This window comes from Vidua macroura, chromosome 13 (genome assembly GCF_024509145.1).
Source record: "Vidua macroura isolate BioBank_ID:100142 chromosome 13, ASM2450914v1, whole genome shotgun sequence".
Lineage (NCBI taxonomy): Eukaryota > Metazoa > Chordata > Aves > Passeriformes > Viduidae > Vidua > Vidua macroura.
Genome location: NC_071583.1, coordinates 7,021,025 through 7,047,967, shown reverse-complemented (window position 1 = coordinate 7,047,967; position 26,943 = coordinate 7,021,025). Strand labels below are relative to the sequence as shown.

At 39.7% G+C, this 26,943-nt stretch overlaps 1 protein-coding gene across 4 annotated transcripts in view; it reads left to right on the top strand.

The window, feature by feature from the left end:
• Positions 1-23,433, top strand: part of ATXN7 (ataxin 7) — an 86,961-nt gene extending 63,528 nt beyond the window's left edge. For 3 of the 4 annotated variants that reach the window (XM_053989084.1, XM_053989085.1, XM_053989083.1), the window contains 8 exons: positions 11,613-11,865; positions 12,518-12,780; positions 13,514-13,596; positions 15,313-15,578; positions 15,997-16,195; positions 17,046-17,167; positions 17,443-18,394; positions 19,504-23,433. In XM_053989084.1, coding sequence (XP_053845059.1) covers positions 11,613-11,865; positions 12,518-12,780; positions 13,514-13,596; positions 15,313-15,578; positions 15,997-16,195; positions 17,046-17,167; positions 17,443-18,394; positions 19,504-19,521 — 2,156 coding nt within the window. In that variant the 3' untranslated portion in view covers positions 19,522-23,433. The remainder of the gene's footprint in view (positions 1-11,612; positions 11,866-12,517; positions 12,781-13,513; positions 13,597-15,312; positions 15,579-15,996; positions 16,196-17,045; positions 17,168-17,442; positions 18,395-19,503) is intronic. The other variant, XM_053989086.1, reaches the window with a different exon arrangement.
• The last annotated feature ends 3,510 nt before the right edge of the window (positions 23,434-26,943 follow it).

The following is a 26,943-nucleotide window of genomic DNA, read 5'->3' as shown; positions in this document are numbered from 1 at the left end:
CAAGTAAAAGACTGGCTGGAGAATTTTTATTCTTAAAATGAATTTTCCTGGCAATGCAAAATGTGCGGGATACTTCAACTTCTGGATTCTCTCCATTCCCCCAGTTTTATTCTTGTTTGTTTGTTTGTTTTCAGTTTCTTGACATTCTGCAGTACTCATTCATACAAGGGAGCTACTATATGTGTGTGTGTAGTGATAGCATCACAAATTATATAAATACCTTTTTGTGTTTCATGTGTTCAGTGAGAAAATAAAAAAAAAGGGGGGGATTGATTCTGTTCTTTATCTGGAGTGGTAGGAAGCAAACTTTCTTCTATTGCAATGGTTTTGGCACAGTTCAAGTTGTCCTTCTTGGATGATTGTGTAACACCAAAGACCTGGAAATTGGGTTCTCTGCAGTGATTCAAATCAAACTGCTTCTCTTCCTCCTGCACTGTCCTGATGCCAGAGCAGGAGTCTCCTCTCTGCAGCCTCGTTCCCTGGGAGTGAGCAGTGTGTGCAGGTGGGTGTTCTTTGTGTATGGATCTGCACACTGCATTATCACAGCTTGCAGGGCTAATTTTAGCCTTCTGAACTCAGGTATTAACTGATGGTATGAGTGTTTATATTGAATGTAATTTTGTTGATGTTTTGGGGATTTTTTTCAATGGCTTCAAGTATTGTTGATGGAAAATAAAACGTCTTGCAATATTTAGTACCAGGAAAAGAACTTACTGATTTCATTGCCTTGCATAATGGATTGCTTTTACTATGTTAACTTAAAATTACTTTTGCATTTGTCACAGTACACGGGCAGCACATGATTTCACTGTGCCACATGCACAATGCATTTCAAGGTGAAACTTTATGAATATTTACTGTATAATGTTACTCAGAAGCCTTTAGACACTGGAAAATAGTAGGTAAAAATGCCTGGATCGAGGCAGTTGGCATATATGCTCCTGCTAGAACATAAGCAGGCAAAAAATCCCATTGTGTTCTCTGTGCCATTGTGCGCCTTCCCGTGGGCCCAGGCTGCTCTCTCCCTGTGTGAGTGTCCCGTCATGCCTCTCCCTTCCATTCCAGCTCCTGCCTTGATGCCCAGCTGCTGGGGTTTCTTAGCAGTTGGGTTCTTTGTCCTCACCCTTACCCAGAAGGAAGACAGCTTTCTGCATTGTTCCATGTGGGAATTACATTGCTTGGTCTTGGTCAGTTTATTTGTGGACCAAGCAACAGAATTAAACTTATTTGCCCTCTTGTCCTTAAAATAAGAATGGGCCAAATCAAAGACTAGGAATTCTAGTTTCTAACAAATACATCAGTGCTGGTTCCCCACATAGTATTTTGAAGTCAAGAATTTTGTGAACCACTAAAATCTGTTGGAGACTTACCCAGTTTTAATTACGGGTGTGAAGTAGAGGAGTGTACAGAAGAAACAAATCCTCCAAAAACATGCATGCCTCTGGTACTAATTTTAGTGGTGGAAGGAGTAGTGTTTTAAAAAGAGCATAATCCAAGGAAATGTCTTTGTATTCCTCAGTTGTCATTAACAATTATTGGGTAGGTGACGTGAGCTGTCAACTTCTTGAAATTTGGAGCCACAGAGGAGCTAGTTGTTGTCTAGTATTGTGAATGCATAGACATGGGAACATTAGTATTTAGTATCTGTGCTTTAGGATTTAGTATTAATTTCTAAGCTTGGTAATGAGAGCAGTAACCTTCAGGTTTCTGCAAGTTTCTTTAAATAAAGAAAAAAAAAAAACCCAACCCTAACAAAACCCAGTCTGCTGAAATAGTACTCCCATCTTCTGTTTAAATCTTCTTAATGAAGAAAAGTAGTATTATAACACACTGATGCTAAATATACAAAGGTGTTTGTACAAGCCAGCTGCCTCTCTTCTTGGCAAACTTATTTTAGTGAAAAAGTAATTTGCTTGGTTTTAAAAATGAATTTGTGTGTAATTTGATAAGTGAGGGAAGACCAAAAATTTTAGCTTTTATTATGGTAACTTAAAATAAGATCAAAAGCCACAAACTGGTTTTTCCTATTCCTTTTGTCAGCAGATATGCTGCAATTTTTATAAGTGATTACTTAGGAAATGGTCCAGAAATTAATCATTTGGTAAAAATTAGATTTTCCTGTCCGTGTGCTGGCTTTGGGTGGAAATCAGACCTTGACAGTCAGACCTCAAAGCACGGAGACTTAGGATGTGGAGATGTGTCTGGAAGTTCAGGCCAGCAATAGTGGAGTGAATTTTTGCTGCTGGAAAAGCACAGCAGGAGTATCTGCCAGGGTGGCAGGGGTTGTGCCCCTCAGGGCACCGGTACCCCAGGGAGCTGCAGCTCTGGGGGTGGTGGGTGCCCCCCGGCTGGGCCATGTCACCCCAGGTGGGGTGGCTGGTGACAGGCTGGAGAAATTGTCCTGGAGCCGCTGGCATGGCCTGGCAGCTCTCCGTGGGAATCGCAGGAGCATCCACGGAGCCTGGCGCCGTGGCTGTGTCTAAGCAGTGCCGGTGCCACCCCCAGAGTGGCTGGCAGCAGCTTTGCGGGTGAAGCCGGGGCTGGGCAGAGGTCTGGGGGCACTGGTGGCCGCGGGGTGCCCGAGGCCAGCCCGGGGTGCCCGAGGAGAGCCGGGATGTGGCCGGCGGCACTGCCTGCGGGGCCGTGGGCCTCGGCGAGCTCTGTGGAAAATCCCACAGCGAGGGATTAAACACTGCAGGCGGCCCCGTGAGCCCTTCTGAAATGTCACCGGAGCCGTCTGGCACGGCTCCAAAAGCAGGCGGGCAGCGAGCGGGCCACGGGCAGGGACAAACCCCGGAGCTCTGATCCTCAGAGCTGCAGGCCGGGCAGAGGCACTGCCCGACAGGGCCAGACGCTGCTTTGAGTGGATTCCCTGCGGAAACCGGAAAATCCCCAAAAGCCACAGCTCAGATGGGGAGACTGGCAAGAGGGAAAAAAAAAAATAGCAATCAAACGTTAGACAGCGGATTGCAGTCTTGTCAGCCTCTTAGATAAATTGGCAGCTGTTAATCAAAATGTTAATTAAAGAAACTAGTAAGAGTGTGTTCACTTTAGCTTGTTTTTCTGAGCGTGCTTGCCCGTGTGATTTATAAATCAGAGGGCAAACACGCTCGTGTTCCACTCTGCGGATGGCTGGCTGTGGGCAGGAGGGTCTGTGCTGTTTGTCTGGGCTCCGGGGGAAATGGGAAATGCAGGCACAGCCTGCATGTGTCAAGTGCAGTCATGTTTTTCATTTAAAAGGTTAAACTGCACAAACATTTTAGTTAGCACATCCTAATTACAGCATTGCTCCATTCTTTCAAAAGGAAGTGTGAAAAGGCTGGTAATATTTAATTTGAAAGACACTATTGTGCAGGCACAGTAGGTCTGTGCCCTCATTTGACTGTATTAGTGATTTCCCTAGGATTTTGCTGCAGTAATTTTTTAATTAGTGTAAAGTTAACGTGGTCAGTGTTTTTAAACATGAAAACAGTTGCTTCATGCCAATTGTGGTTGTTCAGTGATAATGAAATAAGCAGCAATGATCTTCTTTTTTTTATCCTTCAAAACTTACTAATGCCTAAAAATGTTAGATTGGGGTAAAGTAAGGTAAGGATTTTACTTAAAAGAAGAAACCATGTTATTTGCTTTCCACTGATGTTGCAAATTGCATGTTTACATTTCAAGGGATTTCAAATTTTGGAAATTTGAAAATTGCAAGACCACTGTTTTGCTTCCTATTGTTCTTTTCCATTGTGAAAGAGTTAAACATTTTGTGCTTAAAACCTCAGAACAGAAAGAGGGGTGCTAGCTGTATAGTCAGAACCCGATGCTGCTCTCATTTCTTGATGAGTTTTTCCTGCAGGTGGGCACTGCCCCTCAGTGTGGAGTGCCCTCTTTGCCAAAGGGAAGCACGTGGGTTGTCACATCTGTAGGTGTGCAGGTACAGAGACAGGTGAGGCACGGGTGTGACATCAGAGAGAGCCCCGGGAGCTCCCTCCTCACTTCCATCAGCAGAGAGGGACTTCGTAATTGGCCGGTTCAAATAGCCATGTACGTGTTTATATTTTAGTTTTTAATCTTACAAAACTCTTGTATCATGGCAGTGGATGTCACTAGTTAGTACATAAGAAAAATATTTGTGCTCAGTGTGTTTTTATCCTCTACTTTCTTAATGACAAATTCAAAGAATGTGATTTCCTTAGCTGACATCACTATTTTTGAGTACACCCTGTGATATTTCCTCCTATTTCCATGCTCAAAACAAAGTCAGTTCTCTCTTGTTGATCTCTTTTGTGTGGAGAACTTCCCATTTCAAGGCCTTTCTTTTATACCCATCTTCAGAACTTTGAGTTAGCTGTAGCCCCCTTTGTATTTTGGGTCACTAACAGCTTTTAAGCAAGTTTTCATTGTCAGCACCTTTTCTTTTGTAGCAGAACTGAGTCTGACAGTCAACATACAACATTTAAAGTTTGCTAGGTGTAAAGAAATAGCTACAGGGGAAAACATTTAATTCCCAATCTGGCATGAATAGAAGCATTAGGAAGATGAAAGCCAGGCAGGCATTTGGATAGGTGAGATCATCTGAAGTCATGACACAATATTGTATTACGTGATAAGGTCCTCTCAGGAACTTTGTTGATGCTGAAGAGGAAGAACATGGTGTTAGAGATGTCAGTCTAATTTCTGGGTAGAGAGTGGGCAGAGAGAGAAAAGCAGAAATTAGGTGGTGGTTCTTCCCTTTTTTATTTGCATCTTTCAATACACCATTCTTTATTAATCTTTTGTTTAGTAAGTTTTTAGTAAAGTTTTTAGTAAACTTTGCAATAATGTTGAGGTATTTTGAATTTGCTTTATACTTTTTTTGAAAAGTTGAAGCTTTTCTTTATTGTCATTAAGGGCAAACATAAACAGCTGGAAAATGGTTGTCTTGTATTTTTGTGAAAGCTGACCCAGAGTGTCAAAGCTGACTCCCAGTGCATCTTGAGGCATTGCTGATCTTTGCTGCTTACCTCTGTTTGATGCTCTTGTTTGTCATCGCTGTGGCTTTTCCGAAGCTTATTTTAAATAAGATTTTTTTTTTTTTTTAATAGTGGAAGAATGACTTACTCAGTAGCTACCTTTTAATCAGACAGTGCAGTTGTCATGTCATCAACAGGCTACACAGAGATTAGTGTTCATAGTGTGGATGTTATAATCTCTCCATGGCCCCATTAGCCTCTAAGACACTCTGCTGTCCTTCCATAATAACTTTGCCATATTTGTATTTCAGTGCCTAACAGATTTACAGGACAGTTAATGACCACATTTCATTGGGGAACTGTACCAGAAGTTTGGCCTTGGATGTTAAAGCCCTTACATTTGGGTTTACCTGAGCGAGGAGGAGGATGGGTGAGCATCCTTCTCTGGGTGATGAGGGGAGACTTGCCAACAGTTCATCTCCCTGGCTCCTTTTTTGCTTGTGGTTCTGCTTCATGAATAATTTAGTGTCTTGCTTCTATCAGTTTTCCCACACTGTTCTCAAGAGTTTTACTGGTCTGAGGGGGTTCTGAGTAGCTCAAGCAAACTGGATGGGAGTGTCCTTAATTCCAGTTTGCCACTACACAACACAGAAAACCCCAGATTGTCTGCAGGCTTGGGATGGCACTATGCTTGATACTTCAAAGGCTATTTTATATCTCTTAGGGGAAACCCCATGTATTGTACAGAGGAATTTTAAATCCAGTGGAAATTGATTACAGAACTACTGTGCTGACTACAAGGGGTTTTGAAAGGATTAGTAACAAATAAGGAAAAATTAAAAAACCGGTTGTGGAGGAGCAGCAGTTGGGAAAGGGAGATACTTGAAGGTTATTTATTTAAATACATTAATTTATTGTCTTATTCTTAATAACTGTGTTTGCAATCTGCTCCTCACTCTCTTTCCTGTGGTGGCAATCTTAGCTGTCAGGGGAGGTGTGCTGGGTTTGGGGCCATTTTGCAGCAGGTACCACAGAGATGGCATTCCTGGCCAGGTAGTGTGTGTTACTAGAGAATTAAAACCCATCCTGGCTATGCTGTAGTTATACCAGAAAAACAATAATTTATCCTAAATTAGTTACATAATTAACTCCTCATTGAAATATTTCAAAGTACTGAAGTTGGCATTCAGTATCTTACTAGTGAAGATGATCACTTTCCATTTCTCCCTCTCTTTTCTTTAATGTCAGCAACAAAACTGACCCTGCTTATGCATAATTTAAAACACACCTTTATTGAACATATTTTGCACAGTGATCACTTGTGAGTGGATTTTAGTTCTCCAAAATAAATGTCTAGGAAAACTGTAAACTTACTGTGCTGAATATTTCTCAAGTGAGGAAGTGGGAGACATAAAGTTGCCTCAGTATTGGTTGGTCATTATCTGTTGAAAAGATATTATATATGGCTGTTTCTTAGTGCCACAAGCATATGTGACTGTCAGTTGATTTCTTCTTGTGGTTTTACTAACACTGATAAACTAATAACATCAGCTGCCAGATGCAAACCAAGGGTTTTTAATGAAACAGTAAGACAAAGCATTTCAGGACATGATGGATAGTACTGGTGCCCATCAGGCCTCGTTGGTCTGTCATACAGGTTGCTTGGGATCCATTAATATTCTGTTTTGTAACCTTCTTGCTGAAGTGAAGATGGCTTTGTTCAGCTGCTCTCTGTTCAGCTAAATGTGTAAGATCAAACACCACACAGTTGGAGTGACCTCATCCTGACTTGAGTGTGCACAGAATTGATGGCATGATTAAAAGGACATCAGTGGAAGATTAAGGCAGAATCCTTGGTATCTAGGTCCCGTGATTAGAGTAGGATAATGAAGCAGCAATAAGTGAGCGAGCAGCAGATCAAGCTCCTGCACAGACTAAGCAGCTGCACACTGCCAGGGTGGCAGCAAAGGAGGAGTAATTTGCCTGCTGTGCCTGTGATTGTTTTAGTTCCCAGTTTCTCCTGCAAAATCCTCATGTACCTAATTTTCTTTTCTTTGTCGTCATGAGATCAGAGTGCTGGTAGACTAGAGCTGCAAAAGGGATTTTAGTTGCTTGCTAAGTAGAATCTGGAGCTATGTTGAGGTGCCCTTCCATAGCAGTGTCTGTGCTCTGATGTCATGTCATGGATCTGAGCTTCCTGGAGAAATGAGAAGAGCAAGGCAATTAGCTCTCCATTATTCTAGGAATGAAATACTCTTACTGACAGGAAATAAGTTTATCTTCAGGTAGAAGATGTTTGTTTTAATATGCCTGTCTAAATTTCTCAGATGACAAGACACACAGTAGCTCAGTATGACTGAGAAAAGGACAAATTTGTTTTAAGTTTCACAATTATTGTGCTTATACTTTGTGATACAGACATGAAATAACAATTGCTTAAGCATAAAGGGGTTTTTATGTTTTGTTTCAATATACACATCTAATCTATAATTTGAGGAGTACTCTTACATTTACTCTACACAATACTCTTAACCTGTGTTAACTCTTTTTCTGAATGTTCACTGAAGTTCCAACATGTCTAGCTGAACCAAACTTGTGTGTGTGCTCCTGGGTGTGCTTTGTTTTTGCTGCAGTTGCACCAGCACTGACACAGGGCACTTTGACTTTTTGCCCAGTACTTATGTAAGGAGTCATTATTAAAAAAATGGGTTTATGAAACATGATCTGTACATCTTGTATGTGCTGTCCAAAGCTATTAATTGGTGCCCAGAGAGAATGAACAACACAAAATACTTGCTAGCTTTTGGAAAATAAGCATAAACCTGGGAGGAATGTCTTGAAAATTTTTAAGATTATTGTTTCTCTTAATTTTTTCTTAATTTTTTTTGTAAGCATGCAGCAAAGAAAGTGGCATTTTATGAAAAAAATCAAATGGTTTTTTTCTATAAAAGGGTGTTGTCTTTTAATATAGCAATAAGTTATGAATCACAGTAAGTCCAACTGTTTACTCATTGATAGAAGAATAAGCAGTAGTAGCCAAACACGATGAGAAGCTTTCTTTTTTTTTCCATCTTTTTTTTCCTGCCCCTTCCAGGTTACTTTTTTTCATTTTGTCAGAGATTGCTGCATGTTTAGTAGGAAATAAACAACGGAAAAAAGGATTTTTAAACCCAAGAAAATTGGCAGCCAGACTAAGGGCCAGGTAAAACTTTATTTTTAAGCTCTGGAAGAGATCTATATTATCAATATCTATTTTATCAGGAAGTCCCATGTCCTTTGGCCTGATGCATATATAATACTTGCTCAGCTATAGCACAGAGATGCTGTGTTTTCCCAGCTTGATAGTTGACAGTTATCCTGGTCCTGGAGCGAGACATCTTTTGCTGGGGTGCCATCTCTCTTTTCACAGCTTTCTTACTCTGTCCAGCCCCTCTCCATAGTGTCACAAACCTGTTGTATAAATGCAAAGGTGTTTAAGGAGGAGTTTGATTGGTTAAGCTTAGTGTTGAATACAGCTGTCATTTTAGATCAGATTCTTTCCAGTGCTGTGGCATCAATGAAGACTTTCTGGTTCTTTGTCCAAAGCCAAAACTTACATTTTTCTGATATTTAAAAAGCAAAACAAACCAACCAAAAAAAAAATCATAATAAAAACTCAAGCAACAACAACAATAAAACCCTCCTTCCCCTAAATTTTAGAGTTTAGAATCATCATACACAGGTGCATAAATGGAAATACCACTTTGATATGCTATATAAGCAATCATGACAAAAAATTGTTTTCCTCTCAAGAGTTATGTGAGGGGAAGGGATGTGATTGCCAGCCTCTAAAATTTGAAAACTGAACACCTGGAGATAGTTATATTTTTAAATGTTTTCAGACTGAGAGAGAATTAATGACAAATGGGAACTATGTTAAATTGGCAGAAGATTAGTAGAATTTATTATTGTAATATGCTTAGCATAAAAAGCATGGTCGTCTTGATTATTCAGTGACAGTTTGTGTAGTCATTTTTCCAGTAAAAACTGTGGCAGTCTGTCTGTAACTATGTTAATTAGATCAAATATGCAATTCTTAACACGTCTGGTTTCAAAAATAATATTAGCTTTCTCTATTAAGATGAGACTTCAGTGCTCTTCACATGGTTTGCAAAACAGTTCTTAAGTAGATTTCATTTAAAACTATCAATATTATAAAAAGACTGAAACATTAAATATCAACAAATTGCAGCCCTACCTCAACTTGTGTGTATGTCAACAAAAAAAAATAGGTCTAGGCAGGTTATGAAAAATGAGCTGAAAATTCTTCTTGTTTTGTTGATAGACAACATAAGTCGTGGGTCATGGTTATGCACAGAAGTGGTAAGTGAAGATTTCACAGCCCTGCACTGTTACAATATCTCTTTCAGAAATTGTCCCAGAATTCTGGAAAGAGTTAATTTGATAGGTTTTTTTCTGGGGGTGTGTGTCTGTATATGGAAATCCTCTCTGACAGGTAGACTGTAAACTTGTGTGTGATCAGCCATTAGCCTTAGTTCTTTTAGGTAATTTTTTTTTTCGGTTATCACCAATTTAAAACACTTCTCCGTTAAACTCACTTGGTTGAGCCTGGTGCTGTTGAACATTTGTACAAATAGCAGTAGCATCTCAGTTTGCAGTTGCCAGAAGATAAAATATTCCTATCATCCAGATAGATAGCTGAGGTTACTATTTTGTCTTAGTTTCTTCCTAATGATGTAATGCAAGGAGATTATCAGTTTTATTCTAGTCCCTTCTGCTTTTCATCTGCTAGTTTTTTTTCAAGAAAGTAATACTCTCACTTCCTTCAGAAAGAAAACATCATCATAACAAACTCCCAAGGATTGCATTAGTCATCGGCTGCCTTCTTGGAGATTATCTGTAACTGTCATAAGCACTTGGATTTTGCATTTTCTAAATATACAGAATGTGCAAGAGTATTGAGTAATGTTTCTCATTATCTCACAGGGTGTAGCATCACTGAACTCTAATGGCCCTCAAATAGTAACTTAACAGAGCTACTCAGGGATGCTTGCCATTGCTATAAAAAGCCATTTGGCAATAAGCACTGCATCATACTAGAAGCACAGGCATTTACTAGAGCATAAATATGCTAAAATATTTCATTTACAGACTCTATAGTGGCAGCTGGTTCTAGAAAACGAAGTGGATTATTTTCATAACTAATTATTTTAAATAGTACAATTTTAAAGCAGTTGTTCCTTGAGATGGGTGATAAGTTACTGAATTTGTGTGGTATTTTTTGTTGGGCATTTCACACTTGACTTCTCCACTTCTTGGTAATTACCCATTCAGAAGTGATAAGTATTTTGGAAAATTTTGCAGAGGGTTTGTTAGGTAGTTAGCACCCATTTTTGCAGTTAAACAGAGAAACACCCAGGATCTGGTTCAGTTTCTTTCTTAATCCAAGCTCTATATTCATTCATTACTTTCATTTTTCTAAGCTAATGAACACATTTCAAGTGCTACTTCCAAATAGGTCATAGAAGCAGAACACAGATGTACTAATTTACATTTCCCAGGGCGTTACAGGCTTCTGCACAGGTTGCACTGGACTTGGCTGTCACTCTTGGCTGTGTTTGTAGCTTCATGAGCAGCCTGCTGCTTCCACAGTTCACTCAAGTCAAAATCTGTAAGGTGATCCTGAGACTGATCATGGTGGATTTGGGTACCTCTAACAGTACTTGGCTGCAGAAGAGGTGTTACCACTGCCTTTGCACTCCCCTGACAGACCTCCTTCTTGTGTCTCTGAGATCTGTGGTTTTCACTTACTTGATTGCCAGAAGTGTCTCTTAAGTAGGTGTTGATTACACAGATCCTCGAGGAATCAGTGTCCGTGTGTCAGTGAGCACACATTCTGTGTCTGTGTAGGCAGAGCTGGAAGCTGCCAGGTGTTTTGAGAATTCATGATTCTAAAGAACTATCTTTACAATAGATACTGTTTTACCTGAAATGGTGCTAGCAACATAGACGTTTTCATGGTTTTTGTTAATTAAAAAACATATTCAGTGATGGAATCTGACCTCTCTTAATTCCGATATTCAGGTTTTTGTAGAAGAATATCTGTTGATGCTTTTGATGCTGCTGCTAAATAGAAACAAGAGGAGAAAAACCCAAACAAAAAACAACAATGCTTAAAAAACCCAGTGTAGGTCAATAGTTGAGCTATTCTCAGAGGTGTTCCATACTGGGGGTCTGATAGATCATACCAGAAGTTTGTCATGAAATAAAAGTGAAAATTATGGACTCTATATAATTTTGACAATTAGGAGACATACAGATAATTCTTATCCCTTAAAGGAATATGGTATTTAAGCTTGCCTGGCCTGAGGACAGGGGTCCCTTGGCTTTGTGTGTCTGAGGTCCAGAGCTGGTTGTTTGAGATGGAGGGAGAGCTAAGCCTTAGTGGCTGAGATGTGCAGTTCCCAAAGCTCAAAGAGATTCCGGGAACCCTCTGGAGACCAGCACTGAGTGGAACCTCATGGATTACAGAGAGGCTTGAATCCTCTATGCTCTGTGTGTGGCAGGGAACCTCCCAAGCCAATAAAGGAAAAATATCAATGGAGCAAATGACATGAAGTATTTACAAATTCTTGCTACATGGGAGCTTAAAACCCTTTTTCACTCTTTCAGAAAGAAGACACAGCTCCTCCAGCAAGCCGCCTTTGACTCCTCCCTCCTCTTCAGTATTTTCCCTCATTTCATCTTTCCCTTCAAAAAACAAAGGTAGCAGTGGAAGTGGGAGCAGTCGTTCATCCAGTGGAGGTACTAGCGCATCATCATCAAATTCCAAGTTGTTGAAATCACCCAAAGACAAGCTGCAGATCAGCGGAAACAACAGGTTAATGCATTCGGTACAGCACAGCAAAGTTCCCCATGACAAAATGTGAGTGTGCCTTTTGAAAGAGAATTAAATGTCATTACTTGCATAGACACTGCTATGTCAAGAAAGTTTCCTTTTGTTTCAGAGCTTTTTTGGTTTAGAAGATAATAATTTTAAACTCCTCCAGATCTTTTCCCACTGCCTAGTCAAAAATCATAGTTAATGCTCATATCTGTATTGAGGAAGAACTCTTGCAAAGCTGCATCTTAAATCACCATGAATAAAGGTCATTTTACTAGAGGCTGCTAATTCTTTGATGTAATCTGCATACTTTGATTATAAGGGAGTTTTAGCTCTGATTCAGGTGGTTTTTGACCTGCACATGTGAGATAACAGCAGTGCTGGTAAAATTTACTGCTACAGAATGGTGCGTTTCTCACTGGATGAAATGGGTCCATTGCAGTTGCTTTGGACAGTTTGCAGTGATGCTCTCTGTCCATGAATGCAAATAATGGTTTATGAACTCCGTGGACACTCTGAAGTGTCAGGGGAAAAAAGGACAGAAGAGATTATGGGTATCATAAGAAATGTGAAAATTAGAAAGATAGGAGGAGGAAAGTTTGCATTTATACTGGGAATAGACCAGAGTATTGTTAAATAATAACATATTTTAGCTTTTTTTTTTTTCCCTCTCTTTGTTTTTCATAAATAACAGTATGACTCCATCTGTCAAAGTGGAAAAGATTCATCCAAAGATAGATGGTGCCCAACTGAAAGCTGCTGTTGGTCCAACTTGTTCTACTACTGTGAGTTCCTCAATAAAGACTGGCCTTAATTGTCCCTCAATACCAAAGCCACCCTTGCCTTCCCCTGGACAGATACTGAATGGTAAAGGTCTTCTCTCTGTGCCTCCATTTTTGGAAAAGAAACCTGAAGAAAATACGAATAATAGGAAATTTTTACATAAAAGATTGTCAGGTAATTTTTAAAAATTATTAACTATATTCCTTTTAGTAGAAATATATATACGGAAATAAGTTCCAGAAGTAAATTAAAACTCCTGTAATATTGTGAATTGTAGTAAGAGTTTTTAAATATTATAAATCTGTAATTTGACAGACAGTTTAAGGATGCAAACACCTTGAAATTTGCTTTTCCTTTCAGAAACCTGTATAGATCTCAAATGCCTGACAGTTCTGACAGTTTTAAAATTACACTCCTTTACTATATCTAAAAATTTTAGTTTCCTTCTTTCTATATGGAAGGTCCAAATGTACACAGAAAACAGAAAAACTAGCACCTGATAAACTCAAAAATGGTATCCCAGTCTGTTCTTTACACTCTTTAACACAAATATTTTAAGTGTTAGTAGAATGGTGGAAAATTCTTGACACCAAAGCCAACAAGCAAAAACCCACCATTTGTTTGTCACAATCCATAATGGTGTTCTCTACTCCTAGCAGGGAGCATCAAATCCTCCTTTGAGGTCACTTACAGGTGTTTGTGGACTTGAGATCTGTATTTCAGCACACCATAAGCTTGCTGAGAGTGTAGAAAAATTCATTTGTACAACTTTATTGTGCATTTTTATTTGTACATTTGCCTGTGTCATATTTGAAAAGTTTCCAATATGATTAACTTTTATGATGAAACTAGATGTAAGTATTTCAAAATGTCTTTTGATAACTTTTCAATACCATGTCTTTGACAGAGAGAGAATTTGATCCTGATATATACTGTGGTGTCATTGATGTGGAAACCAGGAAACCTTGTACTAGGTCTTTAACATGCAAGGTAGGATATCTGAATCAGGATAAGATTATCTGAAGTTTCTATTCAAATTCTTGAGGAACATGATAGAAAATGGAGAACTGCAAATTTTTGTTGTTGGTAATTACCAGTGTAAGTGGTACCACTCAAAACATGTTGCTCAGAACCAAGAAGAAATTGTTTTTGAAGTTCAGTTAATTATTTATTCAGAAAGCATTTCTCAAAGTAACCTGGAGGATTTATATTTTTGTATAAACCCTTTAAACATGGATGTTGACATGGAACAAACCGTGTCACTCCACATGTAGATAGCAGGGGGCAAGCGTGTTCCTCTTTTTGGGGGATAACCTTCTGGTTGTAGATCATGAAGTTTAAAATTCCTCATAAGCATTGAAAATATTGCTTATACAGGATTTAAATAATTCAAGCACTTCCCTTCTCACACTCTTTCCTCTCCCCCCAGCAGAGTCTGCAGCAGGTTCTTGGTAGGAATTTGTGTAAATGCTAATGCTGCTGGATGTACTGCTACAGCCAGCTCCTGAAAGAGCCATGGAGCACACCTAGAGGTCAAACTCTAAACTAAACAATCATAAAACTTTCAGTCAGACAAAATGTATCCTCTGGCTCCAAAACCCTGGAGCACAGAGGGCTGTCACTTGCTCCCAAGCAACCAAGAATCCAGATCCCCTGCACTTGTGTAATGTTTTGCTGCTTTTCTGTAAAGCAGCTCTACCCTCAGTTTGGGAAACGTCTGGTAAATAAACCACCTACAGAACAAAGGTACATGAAGCTGGCACTAATGACCCAGAGGAACTGAACTTGAACACATTGCCCTTTTGGAATTACAGAGGGGAGGAAATTGTTTTGCTAATAGAGGAGGGAAAAGCTGCAAGATTTTACAAGAGAAATAGGCAAATCAAAAGTGAAAGAGTAAAAACATTCCTCAGCAATTCTTTAGAATATACTGCTCATAAAATAATTTTTGGAATTGCTATTTGTATCTGAATTGTGTGACAAAAATTTTTACCTACTAAAAAGAACCAAATCAAACCCTTTGTGCCATACTAAAAAGGTATTGTGTGTGACTTTAACAATTCAGAAAAAAAGCTTCCATTTACTTCACCTTACTTGGAATGGGTGCCATTTATACACATACACATCTTACTGTCTGTAGTGTTCAGGACACTCAAAGAACTTTGAGTCCTGACTGACTCTGGATTCTGGACTGCTGGATGTTTTAAATTCCTCAATATCTATTTGATTACACTAGTTTTCAAGGAATATATTAGTTTATAGAAGGCAGCACAGTACTTTTATAAATATTTTTCAGGTCTCCCATTAGAAGTCTGATTTTGAGCATTATTTTGTTGAATATTTTTTGAAGTGAAAGTAAATATTTTCTCTTTTTGTTTTTGTAGGAGTTGGCAATTGAAATATCAATGTAAAAAAGTTTTTGGTTCTAGTCTTAACCTTATTAAAATTTGGTAGTTTGGTTTTTTAAAAAAAAAGTTTGAAAGAATCCTTTTATCAGATTTCTGGTTTTGTTACTCTGTATCAGACAAGGATATAATCATCCACCAAGCAATTTTAAAGTTTGTTTTCCAAGTTGTATTTCCATTTGTTTACTGAACCAGGACTCTGATGATTTTCTCTGTTTTGGAGCTCTTGACACATGTTTTGGGTGTTTGACTTCCACAAATGTCATAGCCTGGGATTAATGATTTATTCCTGGTTCTGCAGACACATTCCTTAACCCAGCGGAGGGCTGTACAGGGTCGAAGAAAACGATTTGATGTGTTATTAGCTGAGCACAAAAGCAAAACCAGGGAAAAGGAACTTCTTCGACATTCGGATCATCATCAGCAGATGCCCCCTCTCAGGGAACCACATCCCTCACCTACTAAAACTTCCCAGGAGCTGCACCAAAATTCTCATGGAGTTACTCTTACAGAATCAAAGCCTTTATTACCTAATAAACCCAAACCTCACCCCCCCAGTCTTCCAAGGTAAGGAATATCTGCAGATGCAGTGGTATGAAACGAACACTGGGAGCTTGATGAGGTGGATTTTGAGGGAGTGATACAGATCTGTTGGACGGGGCAGTGTGTTTGCCTGGTGCCTGTCTGCAATTAGCAATTACCTGCTGAAGGTAACTCCTGGCGAGGAGGGAGTAGTAAATCTACTGTTTGAAGCAGTAAAAGCTGACTTGCAATCAATGGAAGCGGTTGAGCAACAATTGGGCAACGCTGCTTTTCCAGGGGTACCACCATACTGTCCTTGCCCTTGGCAGGTTACAAGACTGTGGACAACACCAGGGATCTGTTAATGTAGATTTCTTTCTCTCAGTAATAATAAGCACTTAAAGGGTGGAATTTTTACCTGGACTGGGTTCAATAACATCTGGTTACCTCTTGCCTTGCCCAGGCCTCCAGGCTGTCCAGCCCAGCACAGTGGAAATGCCCCCAGTGAGTCTCCTTCTGTCCACGAGTCCCCACACCCTCCCTTGCCTGCAGCTGAGCCAGCATCTCGGTTATCCAGTGATGAGGGAGAATGTGATGAAAAAGAAGAGCCTGTTGAAAAACTGGATTGTCATTATTCAGGTCATCATCCTCAACCAGCCGCTGTACGTTTGCAAAGTTAACCTCAGTCTCTCTCTGGATCTAATTGTGTAAACAAGTTACTTTGGGGTTTTAGGGGTGGTTTTCTGTAGGGTGTGTGATACTTTTTTTCCCTTTTTTTTTTTTCCCCTCCCTATATTTTAAGAAAATTGTTTTGTGGCCTAGTAGGCAGTGAAGGTTTAGCTAGTTGCAAAATAAACATGCTAAAAAAATGTGTTCATAGCTCACTTCCCCAGTCCAAAAGAAACCAAAATGCCAGAATACTAAAGATGAAATTGCTAACTGCTCTAAAGGGCTGTGGTTTTGGAATAAGTAAACAGTGTCTTTTTGATGCAATTTTCTTATTGGACTCCCCCTTCCACACCCACATACATTTTTTACTCAAGTTATCAACATCACATTAAAGGTAGCAGTAAGATATTTTAATATCTAAATTTTGACAAAAGTTAGTATAGCTAAAAGCAAATTTATTGCCCAGCCTGGATGTCAAATTATATCCTTTTTTTTTTAAACAGATTTCTAGCTGATAGCTGGTAGATCCTCAGAAGCAGATGTTACATAAATATGTGTCTGTACAGGTGTAACATAAACAGATACACTGCTAACCTTCTCTGTTTAGTCCGGGGAGTTCAAATTTGACTTCTTCTATTAAGTATGGGAGTATCAGAAAACAAGAAAATTATCTCAGTATACCAAGGCCAAAAATTAAAAATAGTTGTTGGGCCATAGACATAAAAATTAATATTTTTTTATCTTCTTCTTAAACATCTAAAAGCATATTTATCATAAACAAATTGTTATGCAGAGAGTTGTCATTGAAAGTAGAAAACAACAATAAAAATCATGTCTTTTCAGTTTTGCACATTTGGTAGTCAGCAAATTGGAAGAGGTTATTACGTGTTTGACAAGCGGTGGAACCATATTCGATGTGCACTTGACTTCATGTTGGAGAAGCATCTTAATTCACAGATGTGGAAGTGAGTAGAAGTGAAAGAGTTCTTATTATTCTTGGTGTTTGTAGAAGTACATGGAACCTTGTGATTCTAGTTAAAAAATGTAACCTTGTGTTCAGACTGAAGGTTCATGGTCTAAGTTTTTCACAACAATTAACTATCAGTTTAATAAAATCAGAGGCATTAATCAACCCCAGGATACAATCATTTTAAGGTAGCATTATTAGTATATAGAGGTATTAGTCTGAAGAATGGTGGCTATGTGGGGTTTTATCTTTGTTTTTTCTGTTCACCTGTAGGAAAATTCCTCCAGCATCCAGTAACACAGCATCAGTCCGTGCCCCACATCGGACAAACCTGACGCCTGCTTCTCAGCACGGTGTCAGTGCAGCAGGGTTCCTCTTACCCACCACGGTTATGTCATCGCCAGCGTTGGTCTCTCCTTCCTGTGTGTCTCTGAACAGCAAATCGGTACCATCCCACGGGACGACACTAAATGCCAATCCCGCGGCTCTGGGTGCAGTGGATCCTGTCTGCAGTATGCAATCAAGACAAGTGTCTTCTTCCCCTTCAACACCTACAGTGCTTTCCTCTGTACCTTCACCTATGGCCAGCAAACCTCAGAAAATGAAATCCAGCAAATCTTTCAAACCTAAGGAATCTTCTGCTGGCAGTGGCACCTGTAACAGCACCGGCAGCGTCAGTAGCAGCGGCGGCTCAGGAAAGAAGCGTAAAAACAGTTCCGCACTGCTCGCACCTTCTCATTCCACAGAGTCCTTTAGAAAAAACTGTGTGGTTAACTCTGGAACCTCTGGGACCTCCTATCATCCGTCAGTGACAGCTTCGTCCCACAGCGTTGGCCTCAACTGTATGACTAGCAAAGCTAACTCTGTTAGCCTCAAACATGACCAATCAGGGAGGGGTCCTCCAACTGGGAGCCCTGCAGAATCCATAAAGAGAATGAGTGTGATGATGAACAGCAGCGACTCCACGCTCTCCTTAGGGCCATTTGTTCATCAGTCTAGTGAGCTGACTGTAAATTCACACAGCAGTTTTTCACATTCACATACTTCCCTTGACAAATTAATAGGAAAGAAAAGAAAGTGCTCACCTGGTTCAAGCAGCATCAACAGCAGCAGCAGCAAATCAAACAAAGTTGCCAAATTGACATCGGTGAACAATGTTCATGCAAAACACACTGGTGCAATCCCAGGGACGCAAGGACTGATGAACAATTCTCTGTTTCATCAGGTAGGAAATCTTGTCTCAAACTAAGCCAGCATGAAATGCCTCCTCACATGCTTATAATTCATGTGTTCTCTTTAATATTAAATTGATAGCCAGTTCCAGATCCTGCTCAAGTAAAAGGTAGTTCTTCTTTTTGTCCAGTACTCATTTTGAGTGTTCTTATGGTACATTTACTCAAGACTTTTATAAATATTCTAAATAAAAAAGCTACATTTTAGGAAAGAAACCTGAAATGGGATATTTCAAATTCCTTAGATGCTGTTGCCTGTGCATTGCTTTTGGATAAAATTCATTCCCCTTATTTTTAAACCATAATTTTAAAAGCGAATCTTGCCAGCCTGCTGTGGAACTGAGCTGTGTGCCTCAGCCTGACTCCTTGTTTCTGTGTCAGGAATAAACATTCTACAAAGTGGAACATAATGATGCTGATAACAGAACTGTGATACTGTGATAAAATAAGCCTATTATCCCAAGATGTCATTGACTAACTTCTTAGTAATAATGAGATTAAATATAATAAATCATATAATAAACCTTTTTAGTTGGTAAGGCAAATAGATATACTATAAAGGAAGCAGATCTTATGAGTATGTAAGATCCCATTTTAAAAATTTGGGGTTTTGGTATTTTTTTAAACAACTCTCGCTGGAAAAGTAGTGCATTCAGGATTAAAAATCCAAAAAACTTTGTTTTCTCTGCTGCTAAAAACTGAAATCTCTGTAGCTGGTGACCCAGGAGGTCAGTAAGAACTTTTTGAGAGTGGTTTCTTAATTTTCAGTTTCAGCCACAGATGAAGATTTCACCTTTTTGTGTGTTTACTTAAGAAAAAAAGCCTTCAGATGGCTGAATTTATTTTTGAACTTACCTAATAATTACTATTTCAACTATGCAATATAAGTAAAAGAGAAATACAATTTGAGTGAACTAAGAAGGAAAGCATTATAACTTCGAAGAGGTTTAGTTGAGGATTTTCAAGTCTCAAAGGGGCCAACCTCGTGTTATCAAGGTTGCTTTGTGTCTGAGATTTTTCCCCCAAATATGCTCTTGTTAGCCACAAAATAAGTTTGTTTTCAGTGCCTCCACTGATGGTTCTCTCTTTTCTTGCCCCCAAGCCAAAGGCCCGTCCCTGATAGCTGAAGGCACCACGGTGAGAAACAAACTGGACAGTTTTCACTACAAGCAAAACCTCCATCTGGATTTCTGGACTCCAAGATGCCTTGAGTTTTCCCAACTTCCCATGGTCCTCAGGTGTGGAAATCTACTGGACTGTCACTTAAACAAGGAATTTCCCTGAAGCCATGTCTGTAGCAGTGAATATACTAGAAATGGACACTGGATGAAGTTCAGCCACATAATTGCTCTTATCAGTGTTAACAGTGGTCTGGACTGTTTGCTACAAATCTGTGAGATTTTCCTTACAGGAGTACATCATCTTGCCACTATTTGACATAGTTTGGCTGGGCAAACGAATGTTTTCTGGGGGGAAATAAACATTACTGTGGACTTATTTTTATACTGATGGTGTCTTTTGTAGGTGATAGCTAACCAGACAGACACCCTCAATGGAGAGGACCCCGTGACAAGGGGAAAAATGTGTGAGGCACAATGGAAAGAAGCCCTCAAGAAGGGAATATGGCTTTAGTGTTTTTATAGCAATGTTCCTTTAATGGAATATCAAAAAATAGCACAATTCAAAAAATAGTCTGTTTTGCCCAGCCTTTTGCAGGTAATTTGGGATAAGAAGCTATCAGGAGTTTAAAACAAAACAAATCCAACAAAACCAGAAAAACTTGTTTGAGGCCACTGCTTAGAAAACAAGTATAAAAATGCCGTATTTGTGTGATACAAAACCTATTTTCTATTCTTTTGAATGAGATTTTGTGGAAGAAAAGTTAATTTTGTTCCTTAATAATTCCAAAAATATCAGACAAAGGCAAATAACCTATAAACTCTATGCCCAAAGAACATATTTATTGACCTATACTGCATACCACAGGCCTTTGCTTTTTTAAAAAAAAAACAAACTGTATTGGTGAAATTAGGCTGGATTTGTCTTCCTCTTCCAGTGGATAAAATCAGCCCTTTTAAAAATGAGTTTTTAAATATTTAAATATTTTTTAACAACCACAAAAGTCAGTTTTTTTCTGCCTTGTTTGTGTAACAAAATTGTTGATGTGTGACGCCTTCTACCACTCGCTAAGATCTGGGGGTTTTTTAGTCCAAATTCTGGAATAAATGCCAATTTGACAGCAGAGTTCACTGTGAAGCACTGGTTTGTGCTTCACAGTCATCCCAGGCTTTATGAGCATGGGGGGGCTTTGCAGTTTTGTCTAATCCAGTCGATTTTTATGAAGTATTTTGTCTTGCTTCAAAACACCTCAAAAATTAATTCCGCCAAAGGGCTCATTGTATTATGGTTCAACTTATCTGAATGCTTTTGTTAAATTTTTAAACATCAGGTAAAGGCTCAAAACTGACTAAACTTTTATTAAGGGGGCAAAGCAAAGGAAGATGAAATCCTAACAAAGAAGATTTTTATTTTCTGCCTTAAAGGGGCATCAGCTATTGCTGAGAAGAGACAATCTGAGCCTGTCCAGCTGTTCACGTAGCCCAGCCTTCTCCCCATTCTGGTGGCAAGTAGTAAGTACATCAGGGAATCCAAAGCCACTCTGAGTAGCAGTTGCTTAGTTGTTTACCTAACAGTGCTTTCAGTTTCTCCTGAACTTCCTATGAAATCATTGTTATACAGCAAAACAACAAGAAGCCTCTATGCAGACACTTTAGCTTTGAATTGATACAAAAGATCACACTGAGAAAGCAATGTACTAGAGACTCTTATTATGCAAACTTAAAAAAAAAATAGTAGACAACTTTTCAGGAACAAAAGGATTCATATTTAATAGGATGCCCTGTTGAAAGGATTGTTAGAACTGCAATTGGTTTAGTGTAAAAGGAACCAAAGCGAAATGCCACAAAAAGAAATCCAAGTGTATTAAATCTTGCACGTTTGGAGAGAAATCCATGCTCTGATGAAGTCCCTGGGGCAGAGCTTCCACTTCAGGATAGCATCAGTCACAAGTGCAATTTGACTCTTGGTAGAAACAAAGGTAAAGGAAAGAGAAATTTGGCAAGATTGGATGCTGACGAGTTTGTGATTGAACTGTCCTCTGGTTTTTAAGGTTCTGTTGATCTGAAAGCAAAATGGCAAACTTGTGCTCCATCAGTAGCATGCAGGTGTGTACAAAGTGAATTCCTGATGGCTGCTCCTCCAGAGCCAGTGGGTGCAGCCACCTGCACCAGGTGGGCTTGAGCCACTGGAGCAAAGAGTCCGAGCATAAATTCTGCCTGCCCTAGACCTGCTCTGAATATTATGTTTTAGATCTTGGTTATAAGCAGAACATTGTTCCTGAAGCTTTTATTGTCACATAGTTCTTACTGTAAATAATTAAGGAAGCTTAAAATTAATTTTCCTTGCAAAATTGAATTTGCAGTGGCTGGGTTGTTTCTAGACAGATTTTGGTATTAATTTAAGAGATACAGTTTTTATAGTCTTTCCAACTTCTCGTTATGACTCCTGCAGTTTTCTTAACCTAAAAAATTGCTGCAATGATGAACAAAGAATTATACAAGAAAAAAAACATACTTTTGTATCTTTATTTTGGAATTTCTTGTTCTATTATAAATATTGAAGTATCCCTATTTCAGAAGACATATTTTGTTAATTGATTGTACATATTTAAATATGTATTTTTGCACAGGTCTTTTTTTCTTATATCCAGTTTTGGTACAATTGAGATCATCTAGTATTTATTTATTAATTAATTAAAAAAAAAAAAAAGCAAATACCTTTTTATAATTTGAAGTGGTTCACTGCCAAGCCAATAGTTAACATGCCTACTTTGCAATGTAAGGGATGCCTCTGTTTTGTGAAAGCTGTGTCCCTTTTCCCTGTCTTGGGAGTGGGTGGATCCACACCAAGGATCACCGAGCCCGGAGCCCTCGTGGTTGATGTGGCATTGCTTATCAGTTGCCTGACTCCCAGAAGATCCATTTAGTTAAGTGACACACTGCTTCTCTTTTTTTAGTGTTCGTGTGCGTGTGTGTGCGTGCGCATCCGTGTGGGTCTCATGTGGTTTAAAACTAACGGAAAAACTGAAAGTGCCTGATATAACTAGTTTTAAGCTTGGACTGTTTAGACAGCTTCTCCTTAAAAGACTTGAATGTTCAGTTGAAATTTTGGAGCTTGCTTTTTCCACCTATATATAATATATGTGTGTGTGTGTATACACACACATGCATATAGTTATATATCTGAAATTAATGAGATGGGTTGACAAAAGAAAGCAAATTATGCTGGTAGCTTTTGTAAAATCTTTTCATTTGAATACCTTATGTTGGAACAATCCCATTGATAACTCAGTATAATGCCAAGGGTTTGAAATATGGTTTTAACCAGCAGTTTATTTAACTGTCTCATTTTGGGAAGGGGGGAGCAATATTCATTAGTCAAATAATTTAGGAAATGTTCCAAATTGTTGGTATTCCAAAACAAAGAAAAAAACCCCAAGTAAGTACCTCTTAAAACCATGAAAAAATATAGATGTGATTTCCAAATGACATTTCTAAGGCAGTTGTCTTCCTGTAAGAGTTCTCTTGCCAAGGAATCTCTCATCTTTTACTCATTCTGTCCTGGAGGAGGGAATTGGGCTTAGAAAGATTCTTAAATGTTTCACTGTTCATCAGAAAATAATCATTTTTACCTTTTGTGCGAGATATTTTATGTTTTAAAGATAATTTTGAAATGAGCACTACATAATGTCAATGTGAATGTAGGCCTTGGAAGCATCTTGCTCGGTGTTGAGCCTGGTTCTAAAAGCAATCTCCTGTGTAAAATGTGTGAATAGTTTGATAATTTGTATACATAATCAAGAGCATCTGATCAGCTGAACTCTGTGTTGGCTGCTGTATAGTACATGAACAAATGTCATGGGATAGAAAAATTACTTTGGATATTTAAAAGAAAAATAAATATATAGTCTATTTGTTTTGTAACAAGTTTCTGTAAATAAAATAATTTATACTATTTATAAGAAAAAGTTGTGCTTTGCTTCATGAAAAAGATTAGTTTGTTGAACAAACATGTTACTAAACAAGGCAATAAAATTAGGACTTTTCAATAAATGAGGTTGGTTGCATGGAATATATTATATGTTTCTGCTTCATTATAAAATCCTTCGCTATTAAAGGAAAACATTATCTGTACTGGTGCCTATGTGAACTAATTTCAGAGAATTGGATGTGGTCAAATTCTGTCATTGTCCCTCGGCATCATGAGTCAGCCTGGTAGGTTCAGAGCTTTCCATCCTGCAGGGGGTTGGTACCTGGTTTTGAGCAGTGCCTGTGTCACCTCTGCAGCATTTTCCTGTGCAAAGGACCTTCTGTTACTACAGACCTACTGTACTTTATATAATTTTCTAATCAGAATAATGAGCAGCAGCCTTTGCAACCCCAAATGTGGTTATGTTGAGTCGTCACGTTTCCTGGATTTTTTTTTTCCTCCTAAAAAATTGTCTTCTGTGTTTTCATAGTTTGAAGATCCAGTGTGTGGATTCAGCAGGTTAACCACTCCTGCAGAGCTTTTCTCTGCATATGACTCAGGACTCGTGTGTCGTGGGCAATTTTGGAGCCATTTGTAAAACCAGTAAAGCTCCTGTTAGTGGGACAGGGCTTCAGAGTGACATCTGTGGCAAAGCTTCCTTTATTCTGTCTCTATTTTATTTTGGTTTGGGTTTTTTCCCCTCTTAAAACAAGGTTTTCTTAATATTTGGAATAAATGCTACAAGATACAAATGGGATTCAGACAACAGGCAAGTTCTGCTTTGTCTTTTTATAATAAGCACCTCTAGTAGTTCTACATTTACTTTTTGCGCTACTGAGTATTTTAATTTCTTTTTTTGTCTTGCCTTCTTGCAAATCCTTTTCCTTCCTAGTAGCAATTTTTGCCACCTGTGCCATCCTGCGTGAGCTGCTGGCGCTGCAGCTGGTTCTGCAGAGCCGTACAAGTGACCACAGCCCGGAGCGCGTGGGAGTCGGGTGTTTGCAGCCGAGCAGAGCTCTGTGCTTGGCGTCGTGTTCAGGCAGGTTCATGACTCTGACTGCTTCAACACTGAAGGAATAACTCTGCATTTTACTGCATTTAATACAGGGTTCAGTCTCCTCTAATACTGGCAAGGTTAAGAAAGGAAGAAAAGGTGCATTCACCCTGTGTAACGCTGAGCTCTTGGAGCTCTGTGGAATTGGAGCATCCTCCCTCTCCCCTTCCTTTGCTGCATTTGGTGCAGGGCAGTGCCAGGGAGCCCTGACCCTGGGGCAGAGCAGAGCTGCTCCTTGGGTTCTCTCTTCTGGTGACTCCGTTCACTAAAGGAGTTAGTGACGAAAAATGGTTCTGACCAGGTGCTGAAGTGGAACCCAGTAAGCACAGATGTCCCTGAAGTGAGTGGAAAACAGGTTCCCTCCCATCAGTGACTGCCTCATAGGAAAATACTCCAGTTTATATTTGGGACAGTAACTTGGTGATGTAGGAAACTGCCAATGCATGCAATGAAACCCCAGGGTCAGAGGTTCCCTGAGTGTAGGGTTTGTGTATTTGCATCTTGTCAGTGCCCTTTGCATTTCGTATCAAAGCTGGGGAGACGTGTTCTGGGAGCCCGAAGTTGTTTGGCTCTCCCCTGGTGGAGCAGTGTTGGGCTCAAAGGCTACAGCCTGTCCCTGGTTGTGCTGTGCAGCTCGGGATGAGGGGTGGGGAGTTGGCCGGGTGCCCTCGGGCTCTCTGAAGGCCGGAGCGCCGCTCCGTGGGCGCCTTGTTTACACCGACTACCAAAACAGCCCAAAGGAGGCCTTGCCCCGGCTTTTTTAAATGCTAATTCCTGTTGGTTCATTATTATCACGTTGCAGCAAATAATCAAACGCATGTGGCTTGTAGGATCCACTATGGGACTTTTTATTTTGACTGGATGCTTTTTTCAGTGCTTTGGCTCAGAGCTGTGTTAGCTGCTGGATTTGTTCCTAACAAGCAGCATGGGAGCTTTGTCATGGAAAAGTGGCATATGCTTGGGTTTTTTCTGACCCAACAAACTTTGAAAACCTTTAGGGAACTTGTTCAAACTAATGTGGATTGAAACTTTATTGCCAAGGAGGAAAAACAGCCTCAGAAGTGAAGTAAAAAAGCTTTGTCCAAGCCTGTGAGAAATAGCTGGTGTTGATATTTGTGCCCAAATTGATACAAAAGTTTTCTTCAGCATCAGCAGGGACTGTGTTGCTGCTTGGGTTTGGTGGTCTCTGACTGCTGGAAGTTTTTTGTCCTCCATTTTGCAGTTTAGGTCCCTTCACCCAAGTCCTTTCCTGTCCGTGACAGGTGACTTTTTCCTAAAGCCAGTGCCTTGTCCCTTGCCTGCAAGGCTGGAGCCCAGTGTTCAGTGAGAGAAGCACCAGAGGTGTTGGCAGGTGAGCCAAAAAGTGCACAGACTTTCACAGAAACGACATTTCAACTGCTTTGTAGCAGAGCTTTACTAACAAATCCTAAACCACCCCATCTCCGGCCTTCCCACCCGTTTTCCCACCATCAATGCAGGGAATGAATTGCAGAGAGAAGTTCAAGCTGTGGTTTGAAATCTCTGCCTGGTTCTGGCTACCTTGCAACGAGGGTGAAGTCAGCTTTGCAAAGTGAAATTGGAGAATGGCATTAGCTCAAGGAACTGCCCAAGCTTAAATTACAAGAGAGAATGTACAACTTTGGCATGTGGACTATAAATCCATGGAAAGGTGTCAAAAGCAAGGCATGAAGGCCTGCATCTGAAATGCTGCTCACAATCAGAGTTAAATAAAGGGAAATGATGAGATCAGATAAACAGAATATAAAACTAACATGATCACGGGATTTGACATAGAGATGGAAGAAGGCATTTTAAAACTACATAATAGAGAAAATTATGCCCTTGATCAGCTCAAGGTCTGACCACCCTGGACCCCTCAGCATTCCTACTCTTTGGAAAACCTGTGTATCAGATTGCTTTTTTTTTTTTTTTTTTTTCCAGGAGAACAATGTGAACAGCTGTGCTGGCTAAACTCTGTGCCTGCAGCTGTGGGCTTCAGGATGTGCTGCCTTTCACCTTTCCCAGAATTTTATCCCACCACTATTTGGTATGGCTGAGAGGATGGACTGCTGCACAAATCCTTAAAAGGTTCAGCTAAAATTGCTGCAACTCTTTCCTGCCAGGCCTTGGCACAAAAATCTTTGTCCAGAAGATCTCCAGGCTCTCCCTGGATCCTCTTTTACAGGATATAGGCTGGCACCAGGAAATGTGAAGGCAAGGTGGGATCTTTAAAGGGGGCGGTCTCTGCTGCAGTAGGATTGTGTACTTCTGTTTGGAATATTATTTTTCACCCACCTGAGCAGAGAACACCAGATTGGTGAAGTGCTTGGCTCCCACAGAATGAGGGCCACGGTTAGGATAAAATGGTTGATAGCTCTGCAAGTGTCTTAGAGCAGTAAA